This window comes from Antechinus flavipes, chromosome 1 (assembly GCF_016432865.1).
Source record: "Antechinus flavipes isolate AdamAnt ecotype Samford, QLD, Australia chromosome 1, AdamAnt_v2, whole genome shotgun sequence".
Taxonomy (NCBI): Eukaryota; Metazoa; Chordata; class Mammalia; order Dasyuromorphia; family Dasyuridae; genus Antechinus; species Antechinus flavipes.
Genome location: NC_067398.1, coordinates 584,898,162 through 584,922,033, shown reverse-complemented (window position 1 = coordinate 584,922,033; position 23,872 = coordinate 584,898,162). Strand labels below are relative to the sequence as shown.

Here is a 23,872-nt window from a genome sequence, read left to right as displayed (position 1 = left end):
ATCACATTAATGCTATCTGTGTGAATTGTGGCAAGCCCTTTAAGGGAATTTGAAACTCAAAATTAAAAAAAAATGAATGTTAAATGTGTGTGTGTGTGTGTGTGTGTGTGTGTGTGTGTGTGTGTGTGTATGTGTGTGTGTGTGTTGGGAAATATTTAATGAAATAACTAAAAATATACGAAGAAAAAAAAAGAAAAAAAGTCAAGTGGAAAGACCATGGAACTTAGCATTAAAGTGTTCAATAGTAAGTAACCCTGGTGACAGCAGTTTTAGTAGAGTGATGAGGTCTGAGAAATGAGTCTGAACAATTATGATCATCTCCATTTTATAAAGGAGGAAGCTCAGGGATATGATAAAACAATTTGGTACTGATTAAGAAATGGAGTGGATCATCGAAACTCCTCTCCTCCTTCTGAGCCAACCTTTCTTCCTACAGTCTTCTTTACAGTGATCAAGTGGCCAGGCCTTTTCAAGGACTCCAATTTTTAGTACTTTTTACCAAGTTAATAATGGTAGTCAATTATTACAGACATTAATTAATGTGTCATGCATTGTGCTAATTGCTGACTTCAGAAATATAAAAGTAAAAATATAAAAATACAAAAGTGAAACTGTATCTGCAATCATGGACTTTACATTTTGATGGGGGAAGGGGAAATACAAAATGCTTTTGTGTGTATACATATATATACATGTATATGTACTTGTATAACACATATATGAACTATATAAATGAATGCAGTGGTAATGGGAAAGAGGTCGCTAGTTTTATATACATATGTTTAAGTCCTGATTTTTATGGCATTCAAGTCACAGGTTAATTCTAGTCCTTCCAGGCACATTAGCAAAACTTTCAGTTCCAAAAAAAAGTGTAATCCAATCCTTTTTTTTTTTTTTTTACAGCTATAATTGCTAAATGAAATAAAGTTATGATTTATGAAGTGAAAGAAGCCAGTTTGTGATTTTTCAATTGTGCGTTTACTAAAATGTTTGGCACCTTTTTTGTAGTCCTGTTTCTAACAGGGATGAAGAAGCCAACTACTACAGTTGCACATATTCAAGCTGCGCCATGAATGACTATACTGAGATCATTAAGTGCCTCAGTCAATCACATGCCTATATTTGAAAATATTTGATCTAAAACAAAGAGTATTAAATTTTATCTAAAAAAAAATGTAGTATCTTAAGATACGTAATAAAGTTGCACATTTTAGATTCTGGATCTTGGGACGCAGATATCACATGTAAAAAAAAGTTTTTTGCTCTCACTATCGGATGTTATTTATGTAGTTTTACTCAAACATCTACTGATTAATGTAGTTGTTAATAAAGAGGGAAAAAAAAGTACAAGAAAAACAAAAAAGGATAGATGCAAACATTTAGAAGTCAATTTTCCTCAGTGTTTCTCAGTATATAAGAATAAATTGGTGGTTATAAGATTCTGGACTAATTTTGTGTGTACTAAAGGCTCAGGAGAGTGGGGATTAGAAACATATCCTAAGGATGGTTCAACTCCTTCAAAACTGACCAGATGCCATAGTCACCTCTTTGAAAACAAATAAAACCCCAAAATAAACAAGAAGAAAAATGATTTTTTTGAGGCAGCCTTGGGCAGCATAGTCAAGAAATGAGGCAACTACAAATCTGGACTACATTACCTTAAACAAAACAAATACTGATTTAAAAATATTTATAAACACAACTAATAAGATTATGCTAAAAAACAACTGCATACATCTTTATTTAAATGAGGATGGCCAATAATACAGCTGCTACATATAAAGATACTGGCAGAAAATATTTTTATTAGAGGCTGTTCCAGATAGGAAGAGCATCAAGGAATAAAAGGCTATTTTATTATTTTAATGTTTCTTAAAGTCCCTATGTTAACTCACTGATTATTTTTATCCATTCAAGTTAGACAGAAAAGCACTAAATAGTATATTTATGTAATTGAGTGTAAAAAGGCAATCAAAAGTGATCATTTTGTTTTATAATCTTATTTTATAATCATTATTTTATAATCTTAAAATGATAATAAAAGGTGGCCATTTATCTACATATTATCATGGATTACCACTACTAGAGCTATACCTCAAGAATATCAAAGGGAGACTAAAAGGACCTACAATGTACAGAATTATTCATAGCAGTTTTTTTTTCCTGATAGGATGAAACTAGGAATTTGGGGATGCTAATCTATTGAGGGAATGGCTGATGAAAACATAGTATATAAATGTAAGGGAATATTATTGTGCTGTGAGAAATGAGAGAATAGATAGTTTTAGGGAAATCTGGAATAACCTATATGAATTGATACATACTGCATAACCAGGAAAATAATTATCTAATAATAACACCAATATTATACAGAAAAACAACTTTGAAACTTGTTTCAAATAACTCTACATTTTCAGATGGCTAATGATGAAATATGCTACTTACTTTACAGAGAGGGGATGAAAAGATGAACACTAGATGAAGAATATCATACATTTTTGGATACAATAAATTGGAAATTTGTTTATTATGTAAACTTGTAATAAAGGCTTGATTTTCTTTTCTTTTTCTTCAATGAGGGTGGTAGTGGTGATGACAGGAGATTCAGGGCAGATAAGAATAGCTCTGTAAGTCACTGCCTTCTAGAACCCAGAATTTATATGCTATAATAAGGTATTCTCCAGACCATTCAACCTGTAGAGACTATAACCAGGGAGATTTAACCTACCCAGCTTCGGAACTCCTGCCGTGGAGTCAGCTCTAACCTCTGTGAATATATAAGCTGTAAACGCATATGGTCCAATTTTATGAAAGTGACTGTCATCATGCTTCATAATTCAACCCGATGTCTTGTCATTTATCCTGCCACCTTACATATCCCCTGAAACCCCAGCTTAGACCTATAATCAAATCAACATTGTCTTGCCATAAGAAACAGCATGTTAATTAAATCTCCTACGGCTCCATTCACCATCCTAAACCAAAAACACACCAGGTTTCTCTCAGAATATAAGTTCCTTAAAGATAGGAATTGTCTGGTTTTCTTATTAACACCCTTAATGCTTAGAAGAGTACTAGCCAAATAGAAGGCATTTAATTAATGCTTGCTAATTGACTCATGATGGGAATATCATTATAAGTTCAAATCAGTAGGGCACTAAAGAAGAGGGATGACTTTAAAAGACAGAGATTGTGAATTAGATGTTTAACATTCATGCAATACAGAATATTTTTAAAGTTCAAACTGAAAGGCCATTTCATGTAGTACATAATAGTATTTGCATATTTAAGACAAGGATATATGTTAACATTAATTTTCACTTCTGAATAAGAGAAACCCAAGATTTGCTTATCATTTGTTATATTACTTTTCTATGAGGATATTTTTATGTAATCCATTTTGTAAAGTTGGAAAGTCAAAAGGTCGGAACAGGCTAGAACATTTGTGCTGAATCTAATAAGATAAGATTCAATAGGAGGAAAATGTAAAGTCTTAAACTTGAGTATTTAAAAAATACTTCACAAAACACAAGATAGGGAAGCCATGGATAGATAACAGTTGTTTTGAAAAGGCTCTGGGGATTTTAGTAGACCACAAGCTCAATATGAGCCAGCAGTGCAAAATGTCAGGCAAAACAGCTAATGTAATCTTGAGCTTCATTTTTTCACCCTTTTAAAAATCATTTATTTATTTATTTAAATACACATTGTTTTAGGAATCATGTTGGGAGAGAAAAAGCAGAACAAAAGGGAAAAACAATGGAAGAAAAGAAAGAAAGAAAGAAAGAAGTTAACCTACCATGTGTTGATTTTTTTCCCCCGCTGAGGCAATTGGGGTTAAGTGACTTGCCTACAGTCTCACAGCTACAAAGTGTTAAGTGTCTGAGGTCAAATTTGAACTCAGGTCCTCTTGACTTCAGGGCTGGTGCTCTATCCACTATACCACCTTGCTGTACCAATACCACCTGGCTGCCCTGTGTATGTTTATTTACATTCAGTCTCTATAGTTCTCTCTCTGAATACAGATGGCATTTTCTGTGCAAAGTCTATTGGAATTGCTTTAGATCACTGAATCACTGAGAAGAATCAACCTTTCATAACTGATCATCATATATTCTTGCTGTACAATATATTCCTGGTTCTGCTTGTTTCCCTCAGCATCAGTTCATGTAAATATTTCTAGGCCTTTCAAAATCAGCTTTTTCATCATTTTTTATAGGACAATAATATTCCATCACCTTCATACTCCATAACTTATTCAGCCATTCCCCAATTGAACCTACTCCATTTCCAATTCTTTGCTACCACACACACACATAAAAGCTGTTACAAACATTTTTGCATATGTGAGTCCTTTTCCTCCTTTATGATTTTCTTGGGATACAGACCCAGTATGCACAGTTTGAGAGTCCTTTAGGTATAATTCCAGATTGCTCTCTAGAATGGTTAGATCAGTTCACAACTCCACCAACAATGCATTAGTGTCCCAGTTTTACCACTTATCTTCCAACATTTATCATCATCTTTTCTTGTCAATCTTGAACTTCATTAGGAAAAGAAACCCCACTGTATTCCTGACTTTGTCAGACCTCAACTGAAGGATTGTGTTTACTTCTGGGCACTATAATTTAAGAAAGACATTGATAAACTGGAGACTTCAGAGGAGATGTAGTTCAGTTTCCCCTGAGTCCAAGCCCAATCACCAATGGCATGGTGATTATGCCTCTCCCCCCATGAAAATGAGCTGTAATAGATGATTTCTGGGATCCTTTCCCCACCATGACATTCTAAGACTCTGAATACAGTTCCTTACTGACTTAAGACCACATTTTCAAATAAGATTGGGCCAGGCTCAAGACTTTCAGCTCCTATTCCTTTGATTGTTAAAAGGCTATTAAAACAAGAAGTCAACTTAGAATACAAGACCTCAGAATTTTCTGTGAATAGATCAGTTCAAGTTAAAGACAGTAGCAAGGTTCTGCACATATTAGAGTATCAGGGCAATTCTAGCTTCCAATGTTAAACTATCTTTATACAGAAGCAGTGTTATATACTGGGGGGAAAAAAGCATTCAGAATTAGGAGTTAGGAGATATAAGTTTGAATACAAGCTCCAAAATTTACTATCCATGGGGCATTTAAGCTAATGGGCATTTAAGCTAATGAGCAATTTATGTATCTCTAATGAATGGAAATTGAAAAGAAGCAAATTTAGGTTTGCTTTCATTAAAAGTTTCTTAGCAATCAGAGTTGTCTAAAAGTAGAACAAGTGACTAGAGAAGTGTGACTTTTCCTTTGGAATTCTTCTAAATCAGGCCAGGGATGATCACCTGCTCAGTTATATTATAGTGGAGATTCCTTTGTATATGGGTTGGACTAGAGGCCTTTTCAGGCTTTCCCATTCTGGGTTTTTATGATGATTGTGTGATAGCACTGTAACAGGTAGCTTAAAAAAAGCTGTCAATCTGACACAGTTTACCCATTGCTATTTTTTAGTATTTCTTCATTCAGATCAGCCATAATTGTTACTGACCAATTGTTTATTAGTCTTAAAAACTTAAAGCAATCCTGTATAAATTGAAGATTGTATTTTCAATTTTTATTGCTATCATTTGATTAAAGGTCTAAGTTTTGGTTCTTTGGACCTGGCTAAATTTGAGAGACTCCATGACTGTGGATATTACGGAGATCTGACATAGCTTACAAAGAGAGAACACTCAGTAAAATGCTCAAATTTATCACCCCTAATTTGGATCTGGACTTTTTAAAAGGCAACAACTCTTCTAAAGTAGAGAAAGGCCAATGACTTTGGCTAAACATCTTCACACTGCACATAGAGTCATGTTGTTTGAAGAGGACTGGGATTCTACATCATATTGTCTTGGAATCCCAAGTTGTCATTATGCCTTTGCTAGGTAGGTAGATTACAAGAAGCAAGCTACTTTAGTTCTCCTGGGATTCAACTTTTCCTTTTATAAAATCAAAATTAATTGATTATAAAATATCTGAAGATCTCTGGAGAACAGGTGCATTCAATATAACTTGTAACTTGTCATTAAAAGTTAATATAGTCTCTTTAAATAATATAGTCTTTTTCTAAAAGAGTAAAACAAAATTCTAAACTTAATTTTTGTTGCCATATGATTTCCATAAAAAGAAATATAAGCATATGCAATAATAATTTATGACTTGCATAGAAAACAATAAAATATTACAAGCCACATTGTATCATTGGTTGTTTTTTTTAAAATCTCTTTTTCCCATCTCTTCTACCTCAAAAAGGAAATCCCATTATCTATATAATAACTTCAGTAGTGTCTTACATGGGACCATTATATGGTCCCATGTGTATGTGCTAAAATTGCTACTGGCTTACTGCCACTCTCATAGGCAAAGAAATAGTATTTTTTTTCATTTAAAATTTCAAAAATCTCTATTTCTTGGTAACCAGGGAAACAGAAATCAATCACTAGTGTTCCATTTAAGGTCACTTTTATTCATTGTTCCAGATGATATATCTGTAGTATAAGATATGGTAGTAGATTGCTACTCTACTGATAATAGTTCCCTCCCATGTGGCACATGTTGAATCTGACCATTCTGTTTAAGTGAAAGATAATTGCAAAGTACATTTGAGATATGCTTTCTCTCACTGAGTGCAGGTTAAGTTTGTACTTAGCTACATTATGGAGCTTTGTAAGGCTACATTAAATGGTACACTATTGACATATGATTAGGAGAAAAGTGCTTGATAAATAAGAACTCCAGTAAGGAAAAAAGTCATGCAATAGGAAATGAAGGTGGCAAACAATGGCTCTGTTTACATAAGAGTCTGGTATTAGTTTGAAGCACTGAGAAATTGGTCAGAAGTGTTTACCAAATGATGTTGGGTACTTTTTGGTGAAGAGGATATCACTCTTATTAATTCAAAACTTGTCAAGATTACATTTTTGGGAAGGTTGAAGAATTATCTTCATTAATCACTCATTGTCATTACTGTGCTTTTTCCTTAGCTGGCTACAATATGTATTTTTTGAAATGATTTTTACTAAAGTAAAAGTATTTATTCTTACTTTCAAACACAAAAATGGGAGTCACTTTGATAGAACTGTGGGGAACTTTCATATTTTTGAATTCAAAATTTAATGATTATGGAATTATATCATCTTAGAGCTGGGAGGGACCTTACAAATAATCATTTGGTCTCCATCCTCCATGTCTGTTGGCTTTACCCAAGAGCTAAAGTGACTTTTATCAGCGAGGACGATGACAAGACTGCAGAATTCTGATTCTTCTTCCTGAGCTCATTTTATGCTAACATGTGGCCTTTTCAAAGGTCTTCCAAAATTAAATAACTGACTTTCCTTCTCAAAAAACTCAAAAACATGTGTTGATGTCTATTTGAATATTTAGGAAATAAAGATGTCAGCAAGCAGATGCCTTTGTGGTTAGAAGAGGGAATGCCATAAAATAACTGTGAAGAGAAACCCAGTGAAAGGTAAATGAAGACTTTCAAAATGCTGGGATCAGCACTGTCCGAGTAATATGACTTGAATAGTCTTCTAAAGACTTCCAGTTAAGCCCTATATCACAGGAGCCTGGGCTCCAATGGCATGGTGATTATGCCTCTCCCCCCATGAAAATGAGCTGTAATAGATGATTTCTGGGATCCTTTCCCCACCATGACATTCTAAGACTCTGAATACAGTTCCTTACTGACTTAAGATCACATTTTCAAATAAGATTGGGCCAGGCTCAAGACTTTCAGCTCCTATTCCTTTGATTGTTAAAAGGCTATTAAAACAAGAAGTCAACTTAGAACACAAGACCTCAGAATTTTCTGTGAATAGATCAGTTCAAGTTAAAGACAGTAGCAAGGTTCTGCACATATTAGAGTATCAGGGCAATTCTAGCTTCCAATGTTAAACTATCTTTATACAGAAGCAGTGTTATGTACTGGGGGGAAAAAAGCATTCAGAACTAGGAGTTAGGAGATATAAGTTTGAATACAAGCTCCAAAATTTACTATCCATGGAGCATTTAAGTATCTATCTATCAATCGCAGTTTCCTAAGCTATAAAATGGGGATAGCATACTAATCTAATAAGGTTATAGTAAAACATAATGCCTATAAGTCTGAAAATGCTATAAAATGGCAATTATTATTTTACCGCCAAAATTGCTTCTCCTCATCTTCCTCATTTTTGTCAATAGACTCATTATCCTGCCATCCTTATTTGAAATGTTTGGGTAAATGCCTTATTGCTTAATCATGTTTATCTTTGTATGTTTCTCTTGACTCTCTGTGTTTGCACTTCAATGTTTCTATGGACCTCTGGCCTTTTCATCACAAATGCTAAGAGGTTCTCCATCTTCCCTAAAAGGATTTATATTCATTTTTGCCAGGTAAATTGTTCTTGGTTGTAAACCGATATATTTGCCTTCTGGAATACTTTATTCCAAGCTCTGTATTCCTTTTAGTGATGACTGTTAAATTTGATGTGACCTTGATTATGGCTCCTTAGTACTAGAATTCATTCTTTCCTGGGCTGGAGGCAGGAACTGAGACCCCATTATGCTTCTGGAATCAGAACTACACAACTGCTCATTGCTTCTAAACTCACTACTTAATAGGTATATAGCCTAAGGCTCATGACTGCTCCTCACCTTGGAATCCCACATTGACTTGCAGTTCTTTCTCATTTAGCCTTGGCTCTGTGACCTAAAACTGGGTGGTGAGTAACAAAGTTTCCAGTTGACATCAAGATTCGGCCTCTATTTGCTGGTTTTAATCTGATGCACAGCTTCCCTCTGATCTCTGCTGCTGTTCCTGGCTAGACACTTATGCCCAGTGTTTGCAGATCTTTCTATCTTTCTGTCTGTGATCTGGGCTGGAAATATGACTTGTGTTTTTCCCCTTATATTTCCTAATCAGTATTTGGTTGTGCATTTTCTAGATTTGCATGGAAATGGTGTGTTTGGAGGTGTGGGGGTGAGAGAAAATCAGCACTCAAGATCTTTTGATACTAACTAAACAGACCAGTTGCACAGCAAGCCAACCTCCTGTCCCAGGGCAGAAGGCATAATGCAAGCCTTTGGAAACCTGGCACAACAAGCATGACTAAGACAGGTCACCACAGTGGGCAAGCCAAAAGCACCGGAAGCCCAATTGTGGAAAGCCCTCCTGCATGAGAAATGTGGGATAGTGCCTCCTGCCTCAGGAGCAGAATTCAATTTTAACAGTAAGGAAATAGGCTAAAAAAAATGATTAAGAAACCAAAAAAAAAAAAAAACCTTGGGCCACAGAAAGCTAATATGATAACAGAGAAGATCAATACCTACATATAAAGCCTCAAAGGGGAATATGAATTGTTCTCAAGCTCTAAAAGTTCTCTAGAAAGAGCTCAAAAGGATTTTGAAAATCAACTAGGTGAGGTAGGAGAAAAATTAGGAAAAGAAATGAGAGTTATGCACAAGCATAATGGAAAAAAAAAAAAGAATCAACAACAAAAAAAGAAAAAAAGAAAAATTGAATAAAAAAAAAAGTTTGCCCTGGAACAGCTAGGTGGTACAGTGGATAGAGCACCAGCCCTGAAATCAGGAGTACATGAGTTTAAATCCAGCCTCAGATACTTAACACTTCCTAGCTATATGACTCTGGGCAAGTCACTTAACTCCAATTACCTCAGGGGGGGAAAAAAAAATTGTGAAATGGGAAAAAAAAATCCACTGAAAAAAACAACTCCTTTGAAAGTAGAATTAGCCAAATGGAAAAGGAAGTACACAAGATAATTGAAGAAAATAATTCCTTAAAAATTAGAATTGTATAAACTGGAAAACATTTTTAGATTCAAAGGTTCTGATACAGGCCTCATTTCCAAAATAGAGAATTGACTCAAATTTATAAGAAATCAAACCATTCTCCAATTGATAAATGGTCAAAGGATAAGAACAGACAATTCTCAGACAAAGAAAATGAAACTATTTATAGACATATGAAAATATGCTCCAAATCACTATTGATCAGAGAAATGCAAATTAAAACAACTCTGAGATACCACTACACACCTGTCAGATTGGCTAAGATGACAGGAAAAAATAATGATGAATGTAAGAGGGGATGTGGGAAAACAGGGACACCGATACATTGTTGGTGGAATTGTGAACACATCCAGCCATTCTGGGGAGTAATTTGGAACTATGCTCAAAAAGTTATCAAACTGTGCATACCCTTTGATCCAGCAGTGTTACTATTGGACTTATATCCCAAAGAGATTTTAAAGAAAGAAAAGGGACCTGCATGTGCAATGATGTTTGTGGCAGCCCTTTTTGAAACTGGAAACTGAGTGAATGCCCATCAATTGGAGAATGACTGAATAAATTGTGGTATATGAATGTTATGGAATCTTATTGTTCTGTAAGAAATGACCAGCAGGATCATTTCAGAAAGGCCTGGAGAGACTTACATGAAATGATGCTGAGTGAAATGAGCAGAGCCAGGAGATCATTGTACACGGCAACAACAAGACTATATGATGATCAATTCTGATGGACGTGGCTCTCTTCAATAATGAGATGATTCAAACCAATTCCAATTGTTCAGTGATGATAAGAGTCATCTACACCCAGAGAGAGGACTATGGGAAATGAGTGTGGAACACAACATAGCATTTCTACTCTTTCTTTTATTTTTTGCTTGCATTTTTGTTTTCGTTCTCAGGTTTTTTTCTTTCTTTCTAGATTAGATTTTTCTTGTGCTACAAGATAACTGTATAAATATGTATGCATATATTAGATTTAACATATATTTTAACATATTTAACATGTATTGGACTACCTGCCATCTGAGGAAGGGGTGGGAGAAAGGAGGGGAAAATTTGGAACAGAAGGTTTTGCAAGGGTCAGTGTTGAAAAATTACCCATGCATATGTTTTGTAAATAAAAAGCTATAATAATAATCATACCCACATGTAAAAAATGTTTATAGCAGTTCTTTTTGTGTTGGTAAAGAATTGGAAATTGAGGGAATGTGCATAAATGGGGGAATGACTGAACAAGTTGTAGTATACAAATGTAATGGAACACTACTATGCTATAAGAAAGGATGAGCAAGTGGACTTCAGAAAAACCTGGAAAGATTTACATTAACTGAAGCTGAATGAAATGAGCAGAACCGATTGTACACAGTAATAGCAACATTGTCTGATTATCAACTATGATAAATCAGCAATACAATGATCTAAGACAATTCCAAAGGACCAGTGACAGAAAATGCTGACCCCCTTTCAGAGAAAAAATTATGGAGTCTGAATATAAAACAAAGGATACTATTTCCAGTTTTTTTTTCCCTTGTAATTTTTCCCTTCTGATCTAAGTCTTCTTTTACAACATGACTAATGTAGAAATATGTTTGTGTATGATTGTGCATTTATAACCTATATCAGATTACTTTGCTATCTTGGGAAGAATGGAGAGAGAGAAAATCTTCCAGAGATGATTGCTGAAAACTATCTTGGGGAAAAAAATACTATTAAATTTTAAAAAAATGATCTCTATGGGACATCCAGTTAAAGATGTCAGAGAGACCACTGAAGAGGTGAGACTGGAGGTCAGCAGAAAGGTTAGAGTTGGATAAATAGATTTGAGAATCATGAGCACAGAGATAATTGAATCCATGGGAAATAAAACTCAGGGCAGGAAGATTCAATCACTCAACAGTATTGTAAAAGTGATCACTTAGGAATAAGTTGTAATAAAATGATGTAAGGTGAAGCAATATAGAGAGATAAAGGTCTCTGCCCTCAAGGAGTTTATATTCTAGCCAGAGAGAAATAGATGATGTTCATATGAAAAAGATGAAAAATAAATTAACATGTCACTGTATACAAGTTAATATGATAAAGGAAACATGCACAGAATGACTTCTGTATTCATCATATTAACAGAAAAGAGAACTCCAATGCTGTGAAAATACTGGTAACATACTAATAATCCCACTAACATTTCTGGGAGAAAGAACCAATAAACCAATCTGATAATTTAAGGTCATTTTAAAGAACTTAAAATAATTTTTTTATCATTATTTTAAAACCTGAAATGCTTTTAGGGATTTTTAGATAATCTGCTCTTAATAAAATAGAGCTTGCATTGATTCTTTTTAAATAATGAGTAAATAGAAAATAAGAATTGCACAGTACCTTTGTCACATCTCAAGGTTTTTCTTAAATTTCATAAACTATATTTATATAGGAAAATATTTGATTTTAGATGTACAATAGCATTATGAGTTTTTCACAACTCATAACTCACTATGGATTTATTAAGATTTTCTTATTCTATTAAAACACTGGAACAGTACTGCCCTTTGTCTTTCTGAAAATATTTATACAACAAAAATTAGGGACTAGAGGCTAAAATTTAATATATTGCAACTATTCTATACTGTTAAACTTGATTCAATTATGGGACATGACCTTAACAATATCTATAGGGGAGGAGGGATGTATTTTTTGGCCTGTTGGCTGTTTTTGTTTGTTCAATTCTAAAATTTGGGAAATGAAGATTAATTTCATTGTAGCAGTGGTTAACATACTGGCAAATGTGACAGCTCTTACCTGTACATTTGTAGCTAGATGCTACTCCCTTAAGCACAGCGTCAAAAATCGACATTTCCACTCTCTGTTTTCGGTGGTGACAGCTAAGCAGCAAAGAAGGTTGGGACACTATGAGGTACAGAAATGGATCTAGCTGTAAGTCCCCTGCTCCTCTTCGTCCAGGCTGTCGAACAATAGTGATACCAAGGGCTTGTCTGGCAGAAGATCTTGTAGATGAATGAAGATTTTCTAATGAAAGAAGTCCTGTTTTTCTTCCAGAAGGGAAAGAAGCACTACTGCTTATGAGGTCGTCGGCTGTCACTTTGGAAATACAAGTCTGGCTGGGCTGAGCAACACTTTCTGATTCTGCTGCTGATAGGTTTAAAGAGCTCTTACTGATTTTCTCACTATCATTCTGATCTTGTGCTTTTGCTTTAGGTAAACTTGTACAGGCATAGGTCATCAAAGAGATTCGACTTGCAGTAATAAATATGTCAAAGGGAATAAAATTTAGATTTTTCACAATTGATGACTGGTGAGAAGGACGTGCAATTCGATGCTGACTGGCACCACTACGTTGCTCTATTTGAACAATTCTAATTTTGACACTGTCACTACCAATGCCACTGTCTTGGGCTCCACTACAACGGGAAGAAGTTTCTGTTATACCCCCATCGGGTGTATCCATGCTTTTCTGTTCTTGTTTGGAGATCTGTAAAGGAAAATATTAAAATCATTCTATATGTTATATTAGAATATTTCCAGTTGATTGGCAAACAATTACACTAAGCATAATGGAGAAAAGGGAATTATAAAAAAATCTGCCGAATTCAAATTCTAATGCAGTCATCCCTCATGAAAAAAACAGTAGGTGACCATTCCAAAGAAATAATGACTTGCCTAAGAGGGCCAAAAATATACATGGAAGGAAATGAGGAAATATGGATGTCTAGTCTCTAATGTACAATTTGGAGTGTCTCCCATCTTCTGAATTAAAAAAAAAAAACCCGCTAGTATTCATAAGAAACTGTACCATTTGAAAAGAGTACCATATTTGTATTTGACAGAAGTAGCCTATATTAAACAATATTATGTTTAAAATAGTATTAGCTAACATAATATCATCCTGTAAGATTTCTTAAAGTATATGTATAAAAATCAATTTCCCCCAAATTATAAACATATTGGAAAAATATGTAACTTAACACTTATAAATATTATACATCAATATCTGGAAATATGTTTTACAGTAGTGCAGGTACTTAAAACAGTTATCAAAGGAAAATTTAGCTATTTAATGCTGCATTTTTCCTTAGCACATTCAAGTTATCAGCTTTCCCCAATTTTTTAATTCCATTTCTCCTCCATCAATTGACATCTCTATCCATTCCTACTTTAAACAAGTCCTTATATATAACTATGAGAGGAAAGGAAGCAGGAATGACTTGGGAATGACCTGTATAAAGAGAGTAGCTATAATCCAGAAAACATTATACCAGTACAACCCACTAAAATGTGTGCTTTTAGATACTTCCTTCTAGTTCCTTCAAATCCCAATTATAATTACTGTTCAAGCTCTTGCATTTCCTTATTCTCTCATTAAATTCTCACCACTTTTTTTCCTCACCCCAAATTGTGGTGTATTTATTTTGTGTATCGCCTGTAATCACTTTTCTGTGAACATATTATTTCCCCCTTCCCCTAAGAGAATATAAGTTCTTGAAGGTAGGAGAGCTCATTTTTGTATCTATCTCTCAAGTGCATTGCAAGAATATAACATAACAGTTTAATAAATGCTTGTAAATCGATTGACTTACATTCAGTTTCTCAGATTATAATCAACTTGCCTTTAAAGGGCTTAAATGTAAAAGTATTTTTGGGCTAGGAATGAAAAATGAAACAGTAAAATAAGTTGAAACTTCTATGCTTAACTGATTAAAAAAGGAGTACTTTTAAGGAAAGACAATTTTGTCTTCAAATGGGAACTTTGATATAATTATTATTTTTTACATAAAAAATTCAAAATAATCATATTTAGTAAAAGAAGCACACAAAGGACTAAATTATCCTCCATCATGAAATGAAAACCAGTAGTTGTGTTGCTATCATGGATCAGAGAAGAGGTTGCAATAAGTAGGATGAGATACTTATAGAACTGTAATCATTTTACCAGCAAACCATTTTTAGTAAAACTAGGAAAATTACAATCACACTAACAGAATGACTTTAAGCTTTTAAAACTGACATTACAAATACTCAAAATTTATCTCCTCATATAGTACCAACCCTTAATTTTCACATGTGTCATGTGAAGAGCAATAGCTAGGGCACAAGCGATAGAGAATCAGATGGGCTCATTTGAAGCATGTTTCACGAATAGCCCATATATATACCTTGGTCTCATTGTGATAGGTGAGCCTGAGTTCTCAGTGGCTACACTAGGCACACAACAGAGTTAAAAGGCCTAAGAAGTTTGAAGTAACAACAGGTGGTGTTTGTAATCCAGAGATTCAGTCTTACCAAACTCCTTGATGTTCAACTCCAGAATGAGGATCATTAGGTAATAAATTGCTGGCCATTTACAAGGACTATTTACTAGGGTAGGGAGAAGGTGTATAAGTCACATCAGTAGAAGTATTTATGTATCCCTGAAATATAGAAATATACTTCAAACTAAAAAATATTTTGGTTTAATGTTATAGCAGATCCCAATCATTCAAATTCTGTAAACTTCTGGGGCACATTTGGAGTGGAATTTTTTATTCATTGAAAAGCAAGAACATGTTAATGATTTTTAAAAGATCCAACTAGCTATCAGAAGTAGCTTTTCTCCTTCTGGTTAAGGCAGTATGGTCCAATGGATGGAGAGCCAGCCCCTTACTCAGGAAGACCTGGGTTCAAATCACTTAATTCATTGGTGCCTCTTATTTTTAAGACTACAAAAATTATAGAGTAGGTGTTGATCTGCCCTAGCAGAGAAAGTCTCTCAGTGAGAGCTCACTACTGCAATAAAATCACAGAATCAGTTAAAAAAAATAAAAAATTGTAATCCACAGCTACTTTACGTGGGTTCAGAAACTTAAAAATATTTTGAAAACCAAATTTTAATAAATTTAGTTTCCTTGGTAATTCTATGTTTTTTCTTTTCTGTTTTTAAAAAAACAACAACTCACATTACTCTGAAAAAGGGATCAGACTTCACTAGACTGTCAAAAAGGGTATAGTATAAAAAATGCTCAGAACACCTGATATCTTTCTTATATAAAATGAATTTAGTGCTACCTAAAATGGTTAACATGAAAGGACCAATCATTTATAAAGAGGAGAAGAAAATGCAGTACCTATTTTAAATTTCCTAAATATTTCATCAAATATCAGCTATGTTAGGTTACTGTTAAAACTTATTAAAGTTTATGGCCATACTAATCTCTAGCTGCTATTAAGTAGATTGTTAGTATGAAATAAATAAGCAGCAAAAGGTGTGTAGATACTACTCACAATGCATAGATTACTGCACAGAAGTCAGATGGCATTGCATCCCAGTCCCATTCCAAACAATATGGAATTTGACCCAGTCATCCAGAAATGAAAAGCTGTGATTTTCATTTTTAAAAAATCATGGCATACTCTAGACTTAGCAGTCTGATTTCTTAAAATGTTTGCTCAAAACCAAGATTAACTGTTTTCCCTCTGCAAAAATATTTTCATAATTGAAATAAATAAACTATGACTTTAAAGACATAGTCTTAGATATTGAAAAAATCTGATGTGGTGTTACTAGAGCACTGCAGATATATCTCTTACACTGAGGAGCACTTGGCCAGCTATTGCGTAAAGTTTTACAGTTAATTAAATGTGCCTGGCCATAAACTTGGGCATCAATTTACCATTCCTTTGTGGAGAAAGAAAACTTCACAATGTAATAGCTTTAAAAAGACCCTTTGCTTTACTATAAGCTAAAGGGACTAATAATTTAAGTTGTCAAAAACACCAATATTTGCTTGCTGTTAGTGACTATAACAGAAACATTTATCATAGGGTAGTATTTGTTATATCAGTTTTACTCTTTACATAACCCATTTAAAATGAACAATAAAAGTTTTCTTTAATTAGCTACTGGTGTGCATTAACATGATCATGATTAAACCATAAAAACCAACTGTACATTACTCTGGTCCCCTCTCCCATATGTTTTAAATTATTCTAGTTGAAAATGTACTTTGAGTCCCTTTTAAAAGTTCGACCTTCTGCTTTCAGAGAATTAAATGCATATTACTGTAGTGGAGAAGATAATGTTTCAGACCTCCAGGCATATATTAAACACACTGGCAGCACATTAGACAAAATGCTTGACTTATTAGATACTTCCTATTCTAAACAGTGTCATCAAAGGCTAAAAACAAAATCCATATAAAAGCTGCACAATGCTTCCACACAGAACCTGTGCCAAAATCCCTGTACTTTCCAACTAATGAGGAAAGGATGTGTACTCTTAACATATGAATGTAAGATTTTCCAAGCATTCACTTTAGGAAACTGGGCTATTGATTCCATATGGCTTATGTTAAATGAAACTGTATTGGTAAAATAACCTTTAAGATATCTGGCATGATAACTGTAATTAAACAGTATTCAAAGGGCTAAAACAAAGGAGAATTTGGTTCCACAATAGCTAATTAAAATAAAATGAAAAAACACAGCATGTCATCTATCAAGATAAATTGTTATTGTTTAAGAACTATTTAGATACTGTTAAAATATACTTTTAGATAAAATCTGAAAGGCTTGGAAAAATATTTGTGGCTTAAAAATGGATAGTTTGGCGAAGAAAAAAGTATAAGACTGAAATTTTATGCAGAGATAACGGCTTTAAGGCTTTGAGCATAACCAGATGGTCCTTAAACTGAAGGAATTCTACAGTTTCCTTGTCAATAGGCTTCAATAAGAGGAGGTTTTCAATAGCTAGGCAAACATGTCAAGCTGATAGTTTATGTCTTAGATCATTTTGGTGCATTTTCCTATCCCATAGTTATGTAGCTCACAGATAACTAGCCACCATGGAAAGGTGATGAAAGCTCTACTAGTAGCTAGGGAACTATGGCTAATTCTTTCTTTTCATGTACAGAGGTGAGTTTAGCAGTTTAACCTCTAGACTTTGGAAGAGTGGAAGTGAAGAATGAGGAAGACATGGGCAGTTGGTATAATATATGTCTAAAAGGTCAGACTTGAATGGCACTCATGTTCAATAAACAGCAACATGGGAGAAAATCTCAAATAAAACTAAGTGTTTTTCTACTGTAAGGTTAAGTAATTCTATGGTAGGGTAAAAAGAGAAGTTTGATAAGCTGATCTTAACCAATTCTCCTTAAGAGAAATGTCAAATAAAAGTATCATGTTTTGAAAGAAAAAGTAACATTCTAGAATAGGCAGAAAATTAATCTCATTAATATAATTATTTTATTGTGCCGGCTAACAAAATATTTGAATATTTTAATTGCAATTCTTTGTTCATATTCTTTTCCATTTATTTGCTAAAAACCTAATTATCTATACTAAATAACCCCATTTGCATACTTTTCCATCTTCTAATTATAATTATGATTATATAATAGTAACACTGAAGCAATATTTCCACTGCAACAGTTACTCTAATGTTGATCAAACTATCTTCAGCCAATTATGAGATCATTTTCAACATCACATAAATTATGGAAAAAGTCACAAGTGTGAAACCACAGAATCAAAATGCCAATCACATCTGGTCCATCACCATGACATTTGACCTAATTTTATTGCTCTTGCTTAAAACATGATATTTTTCATGGCCATAGGCATCATGTAATTTACAAAATCAACTGTTATAAAGAGAATAAAGCCAAGGATTTTTATTTTATTAGAATGACAAAGAAGATGCTTTCCAATTTTGAAAAAGTTTATGTGTTCCAATTATCAAAACCTAACGTCAAAACACATGAAAAAGTAATTCTAATTATTATCCTTCATAAAAGTTGAATACTTTCTTTTGTTGTCTGCTGTTAACACAGACAGATTCTAAATTGTTAACTCTACAAAAATACAAAGTCATTCTGAAAAATAGAAACATTTTCCTACATTTAATAAGGCAATATTGTTAAGCAAAGAAACCAAATATATATTTTGGTGTTAATGCTAAAATGATGTAGCCCTCCCTTTATTCCCTTACTTCCATGTCATATTCTAGGAGAAGTTAGTACTAATAGCATGTAAATATCTAAAAAATAGAATTGTGAAGGGAGAATAAATATATTTTAAACTAAACTGTCTTTTTTTGTGTCATAGGTCCAACTTTTTTGACTGAACAAAGTTTTACTCACTCCTGCACATTTGTGTACTGAATATGTACACATACATGCACGCAATACTAGAAAGCAAAGACTTTTTAATACTGTATTTCTCCCAACTGAGTATTATATATAATCTCACATAACCATAATTATTTCCAGTTGGATGTAAAAGAGAATTTTCATAATAATGCAGTAATTATGTAAAAGAGCAGAACTAATGATATCCATCACTTCATAACAGATAGGATGGTAAAGAGTACTACTACAGTTTCAAATTTCCTCTTTCATGAGTTAAATTTTCTGGTTCTTTGAAGTCCCATTAAGAGGCTACTTACTAGGGCCTACTAACTATCAGTTCAAATATTCACATATTGGATTAGTGGTAATAGTACAACAGAAAAAATAGGGCCATCTCAGAGTTCTATTCTGTATTTTATTGGAGTCTGTGTTTGGTCTGTTGTACTAATTTAGGTGGTAAATCAACCAGGAAAAAGCTAGGATTACTGTTACATTGGTACCTAACTCACTTTCATAGAGTGAAACAATCTGAATTCATGCATACATGTACATATGATGTACAAATACACAGTCTAAAAAGAGAGCTAGGAGAAAAAACACTCTACTTATTTAAAATTGTAAATACACAATTCTGTATTTCAAGCATTTTCTTTTTTTTTTCTTTTAATTATTTATTAAATACTACTATTTTAGGGATTTAGATATTATCCATGGGGAAAAATAACTTTGGAATGAAACATGATATACAGAATCTTATATCAGAAGCAATCTATGTTTAAAACTAAAAAAGAAATAAATTATTCAGTTTTATTTGAGATTTTAAAAAGTTTTTCAGTTCAGTTTTGATTTGATTAGGTTAATGAAAATATTCTTTGATATGCTTGAATTTGACATTAAAAGAAATGCCTTTATAGTAGAAACCAACAATGACCAATTTTAAAATTGTCATGATTTTAACTTTTAAAAACAAAGCAGCTACTGTATGTGTAAGGTAAAATTTTCACTAAAATTCTAGGTTCATTCCACTGCTGTCAATGCGGAAAGCATTTTGTTGCCTGTGGCTGCTTAAAAATTTTCAATGGGATTAAATCAGCTGCAAGTCCTCATTATACCAGGGTATACAATTGTGTCTAAATTCTGTGTCTGTTTCTCATAGAATTCTACTCAAAGTGACTTGGATTGGCTCCTTTAGAGCTCCTCTGATTTTACTAGAAACAACTGTATCATATCAGCCTCTCTCATAAACTTCCTCTGAGATTGGATCAGTTCTGAACCTGAAGCACATGAAAGTTTGCTATTCCTGTACTGGCTACAAAAATGACCATAAGTCTGAATTGAGCTGTTGCAGGAAAGCTGAACTAGAATATGATCATTAAATGATATTCCAGTGGCCCTTTGACCAGGTCCATATTATCTGAAAGTTTCCACTGTCAAGTAGAAACTTACAAATATGTATCTTTGATAAGAAAATTCTAGTTAACTGTAGAAGTAACTCCTGTGGGTAAAAAGTAAACACATTCTTATCACATATCCCCTACTGAAACTGATAAATGTGTGTATATATATAACTTTGAAGAATCATAGGGTGAATCATAAGGTTGAAATTCAATGTAGAATTCTTGGAAACTTTTTAAAAAATCAAGTATTTTCCCAAAAGACAGGATAAATGATTTTTGTGTGTGAATTTATCCTGAAAATAGCTTAGAAAAGATATACAAGAATTTCTGATTCATCTATTTGCTTTGATATGTCAAAAGTTAGTAATTTAACAATATTATATAACTGATTTTCATTATGATACATTATTCTTTTGATTAAATAGAACAATAGTTCTGTGAACTGCAAAATTCATTGAGCTGAAATAGATACCTTTTCCTAAATAATATATCAGTAAAAATTGGATGTTATTTTTGGTAAACTTCTTTTGGCACTACAGAGCTTAAAGATATCTGGATGCCGTTTATCTACCAAGTTCCATTAGTGCTTTCAAAGCTTTCACGAATAGGCAGAGAAATACAGTGACCAAAGGTCAAGATAAATCTGAGAAGTATCTTTTGTATGTACTTCTTTCTCAAGCAACTGTTTTTTTCTCTCTACAGATAGTCACTAGGCTACACATACAGCCCTACACAAATCATTTTAAGTCTTCAATTCTTGTAGATTGTCATTTTCTGAACTAGGTTAAAACAAAAAACCCAGAACTCCTGAGGGTAGATTTCAAGAGCACTTCAAAAGTTAATTATGTACCCCAGAAAATTTTTCTCTTATTTCTGACCAGTGAATCTCACTAGTTCATCACATAGCTTTCCTTCTCACTCTGTGCAAATAGCTCCATATGCATATTTCCTCAGGTCATTTCCATGGATGTGGAACAAAGGAAAAAGGAGATTCAATTTGGTCACCCTCAAATGACCAAATCTATGATAAGATTCTTATAGTGATATGTAAGACTTAGTTCTTAAGTCTCATCCCTTAAAAAGTCTTTTTTCAGGAAACTCATATCTAGATACAAATGAATAAAAGCTAAACATGACTGTGACATTATAAAGATAATAATGCAAGGCACATATCTTTAACCTTGTGTTTTGCTTTTAAAATATTAAATTATTTTTATTATGTGTTTAGTAAACACTAACAAATATGAATATCTCAACTGACAAACTACAGAAAAAAGAAATGAATATGAAACTATGAAGTTTATCTCATAGTTTTTTCCCTTTTTCTTTTTTGTTTTTATTAATATAATTTTTGTTAAACTATGTAATAAATTTAATAACATAAAAACTCTTCCACAAAGTGCTAGCTACCCTCAATGCTTTGCTATGGCACACAGGTGATTTTGGCTTCCAAAACACTTTTCCAATGAAGCATAAGCTGGCAAGCTCAGCATACTAAAAAAGCTTTGATCTGTTTCTGAAGCCCAACCTGTGGCCACCTGGTATGAATTTTTTGGCCATGGAAAATCATGAAATAAAGAAAAAGAAAAAATTAATCTCTTGAATCTCTGCAGTGACAATGGCAAAGTGGTAGGAAAGAGGGCAAAAGATACAAAGAATCATACAATTTTTAGGCTGTTAACACATTTCAGTTGGACTAGTGATACTCTAAATGTGAAATCTATGTTCAATAATCAACAAGTGAATGCACTGTTGGAAGAGTCAAATCTTTTCAATCTTGGCATTTTTGCTGTAAACAAAGCCAGAAGAAAGAGAAGCTGTTGCTAAATGGGAGGATGGCTCCATGGGACTCCTAGGAGAGGTAAAGAAAGGTGAAATCAGAGAGGATTTTATCATTCACCCACAGGCAACAAAAAACATTTACTGGACCATATGGTCATCATATATTGCAATCCTAATGATGAGTATCGGTACCATGAAAATAACTGCTGAGGATGAAATTACTAGTAGAGAAATTGTAGGAGGACCTCTCAATAAAGTCTATGTAAACTCCAACATTTGATTAACACAAAGGTGAGAGAAGTTGAGCATCAGGAGAAAAAATATGAGTTATGGCACACAGGTGATTTTGGCTGCACATCTGTAGAGATAATTATTAGGTTGCAGTTAGGTGGTTCAGCAGATAGCATATTGAATCTGGAGTGCGGAAGAACTGAGTTGAAATGCAGCCTCAGACATTACTAACCGTGTGGTTCTGAGCAAGCAAGTCATTTAACCTCTGTAGTTCAGTTTTCTCGTCTGTAAAATGGAGAAAGTAGAACCAACTTCCCAGAGTGGCTGTGAGAACCAAAAGGAGTAATAATTATAAAATGTTTAGCACAGTCCCCGGAATGTAGTAAGAGCTATAAAAATGTTAGCTATTTATAATTATGATCATCATGATCTCTATAGAACTGCTTCCCTGGGTGATAGCTATGGGGGCAAGGCTGGAAGCAGGACTGTTATGTGGTAGCATGGAAGGGCAATTCTATTCTTCAAGCTCTTGGATACAGGGTCCTGAGCCATCTCCCTTGTGATCTAGAGAGGTGGTGGTTTGATCAGCTTGACAAATTGGCTAGCCATAGCTGTATTTGGTCGTTGGTTTGCAGTTGGTAGCAATAGAAGGGATGCTAGGTAGGCCCTGTCTCCTGAAGCAAGAAATGGTGCCCTTTTGATGATGGTTATCAGATTCAAGATAGAGCCATAGCCGGGGGCACTACTATTCTATGGCTAAAAGACAGAGGAAATCTAAGGAAGAGCTCAGGTTAAAGAGAAAAATTCCTTATAGATAATGAGGTCTTCCAGTTGCTCTTGTTTGGGGAAAACAGAATTGACTGCATCAACACCTAGAACACCGTGAAGTCTCATTCTAAAGCAATTAATCTATTTATACGGGAAAGATCTAATGGAGAAAAATGCCATCTGCTCAAATTTAAACATATATTTATAGGGATACCCTAAAAAAATTATTCACATTTGGGACAGACAGCACAGATAGTCAAGTTGAATCCAACAGGGAGGAAGAGAGGACGACTGGAATTGCAAAGCTTCTTTATTGACCCTTAATCTTTCCATGAAAGCGAAATCCTAAGTTTTCAAGACTTACATTCTGCCACTTTTGCTACATAGCATCTGAATAACTGAAAAAGATGATCCTGCAGAGGTCAATGGGGAAGCACAGGTAGAAGGTAAAGGGAATGAATTGCAGAAGATGAGTTGGATAGTCTCATGGAAATATCCAATATGACTTGAACAGACTTCGAGAGATAGTGGAACATAGAAAGGTCATGTGGTCCATGGAATCATGAAGAACCAGAAACAATTGAACTGAACAACAATATGCCCTCTCTGGCTCTAATCTTTTTCCTCTCCAATATATCTTTCACATACCTACTAAAATGATATTCAAGTTGGAAAATGCCACTCCATTGCTCAAAAATGTGTAGTAGCTCCCATTGTCTGTAAGACAAAATATAAACTCCTCAGCCTGGCATGAAACAGGC

At 33.9% G+C, this 23,872-nt stretch overlaps 1 protein-coding gene across 2 annotated transcripts in view; it reads right to left on the bottom strand.

The window, feature by feature from the left end:
* Nucleotides 1-23,872, bottom strand: part of VPS13B (vacuolar protein sorting 13 homolog B) — a 1,012,351-nt gene that overhangs the window by 244,082 nt on the left and 744,397 nt on the right. For both annotated transcript variants that reach the window (XM_051970918.1, XM_051970917.1), the window contains one exon: nt 12,614-13,304. In XM_051970918.1, the coding sequence (XP_051826878.1) occupies nt 12,614-13,304 (691 nt within the window). The remainder of the gene's footprint in view (nt 1-12,613; nt 13,305-23,872) is intronic.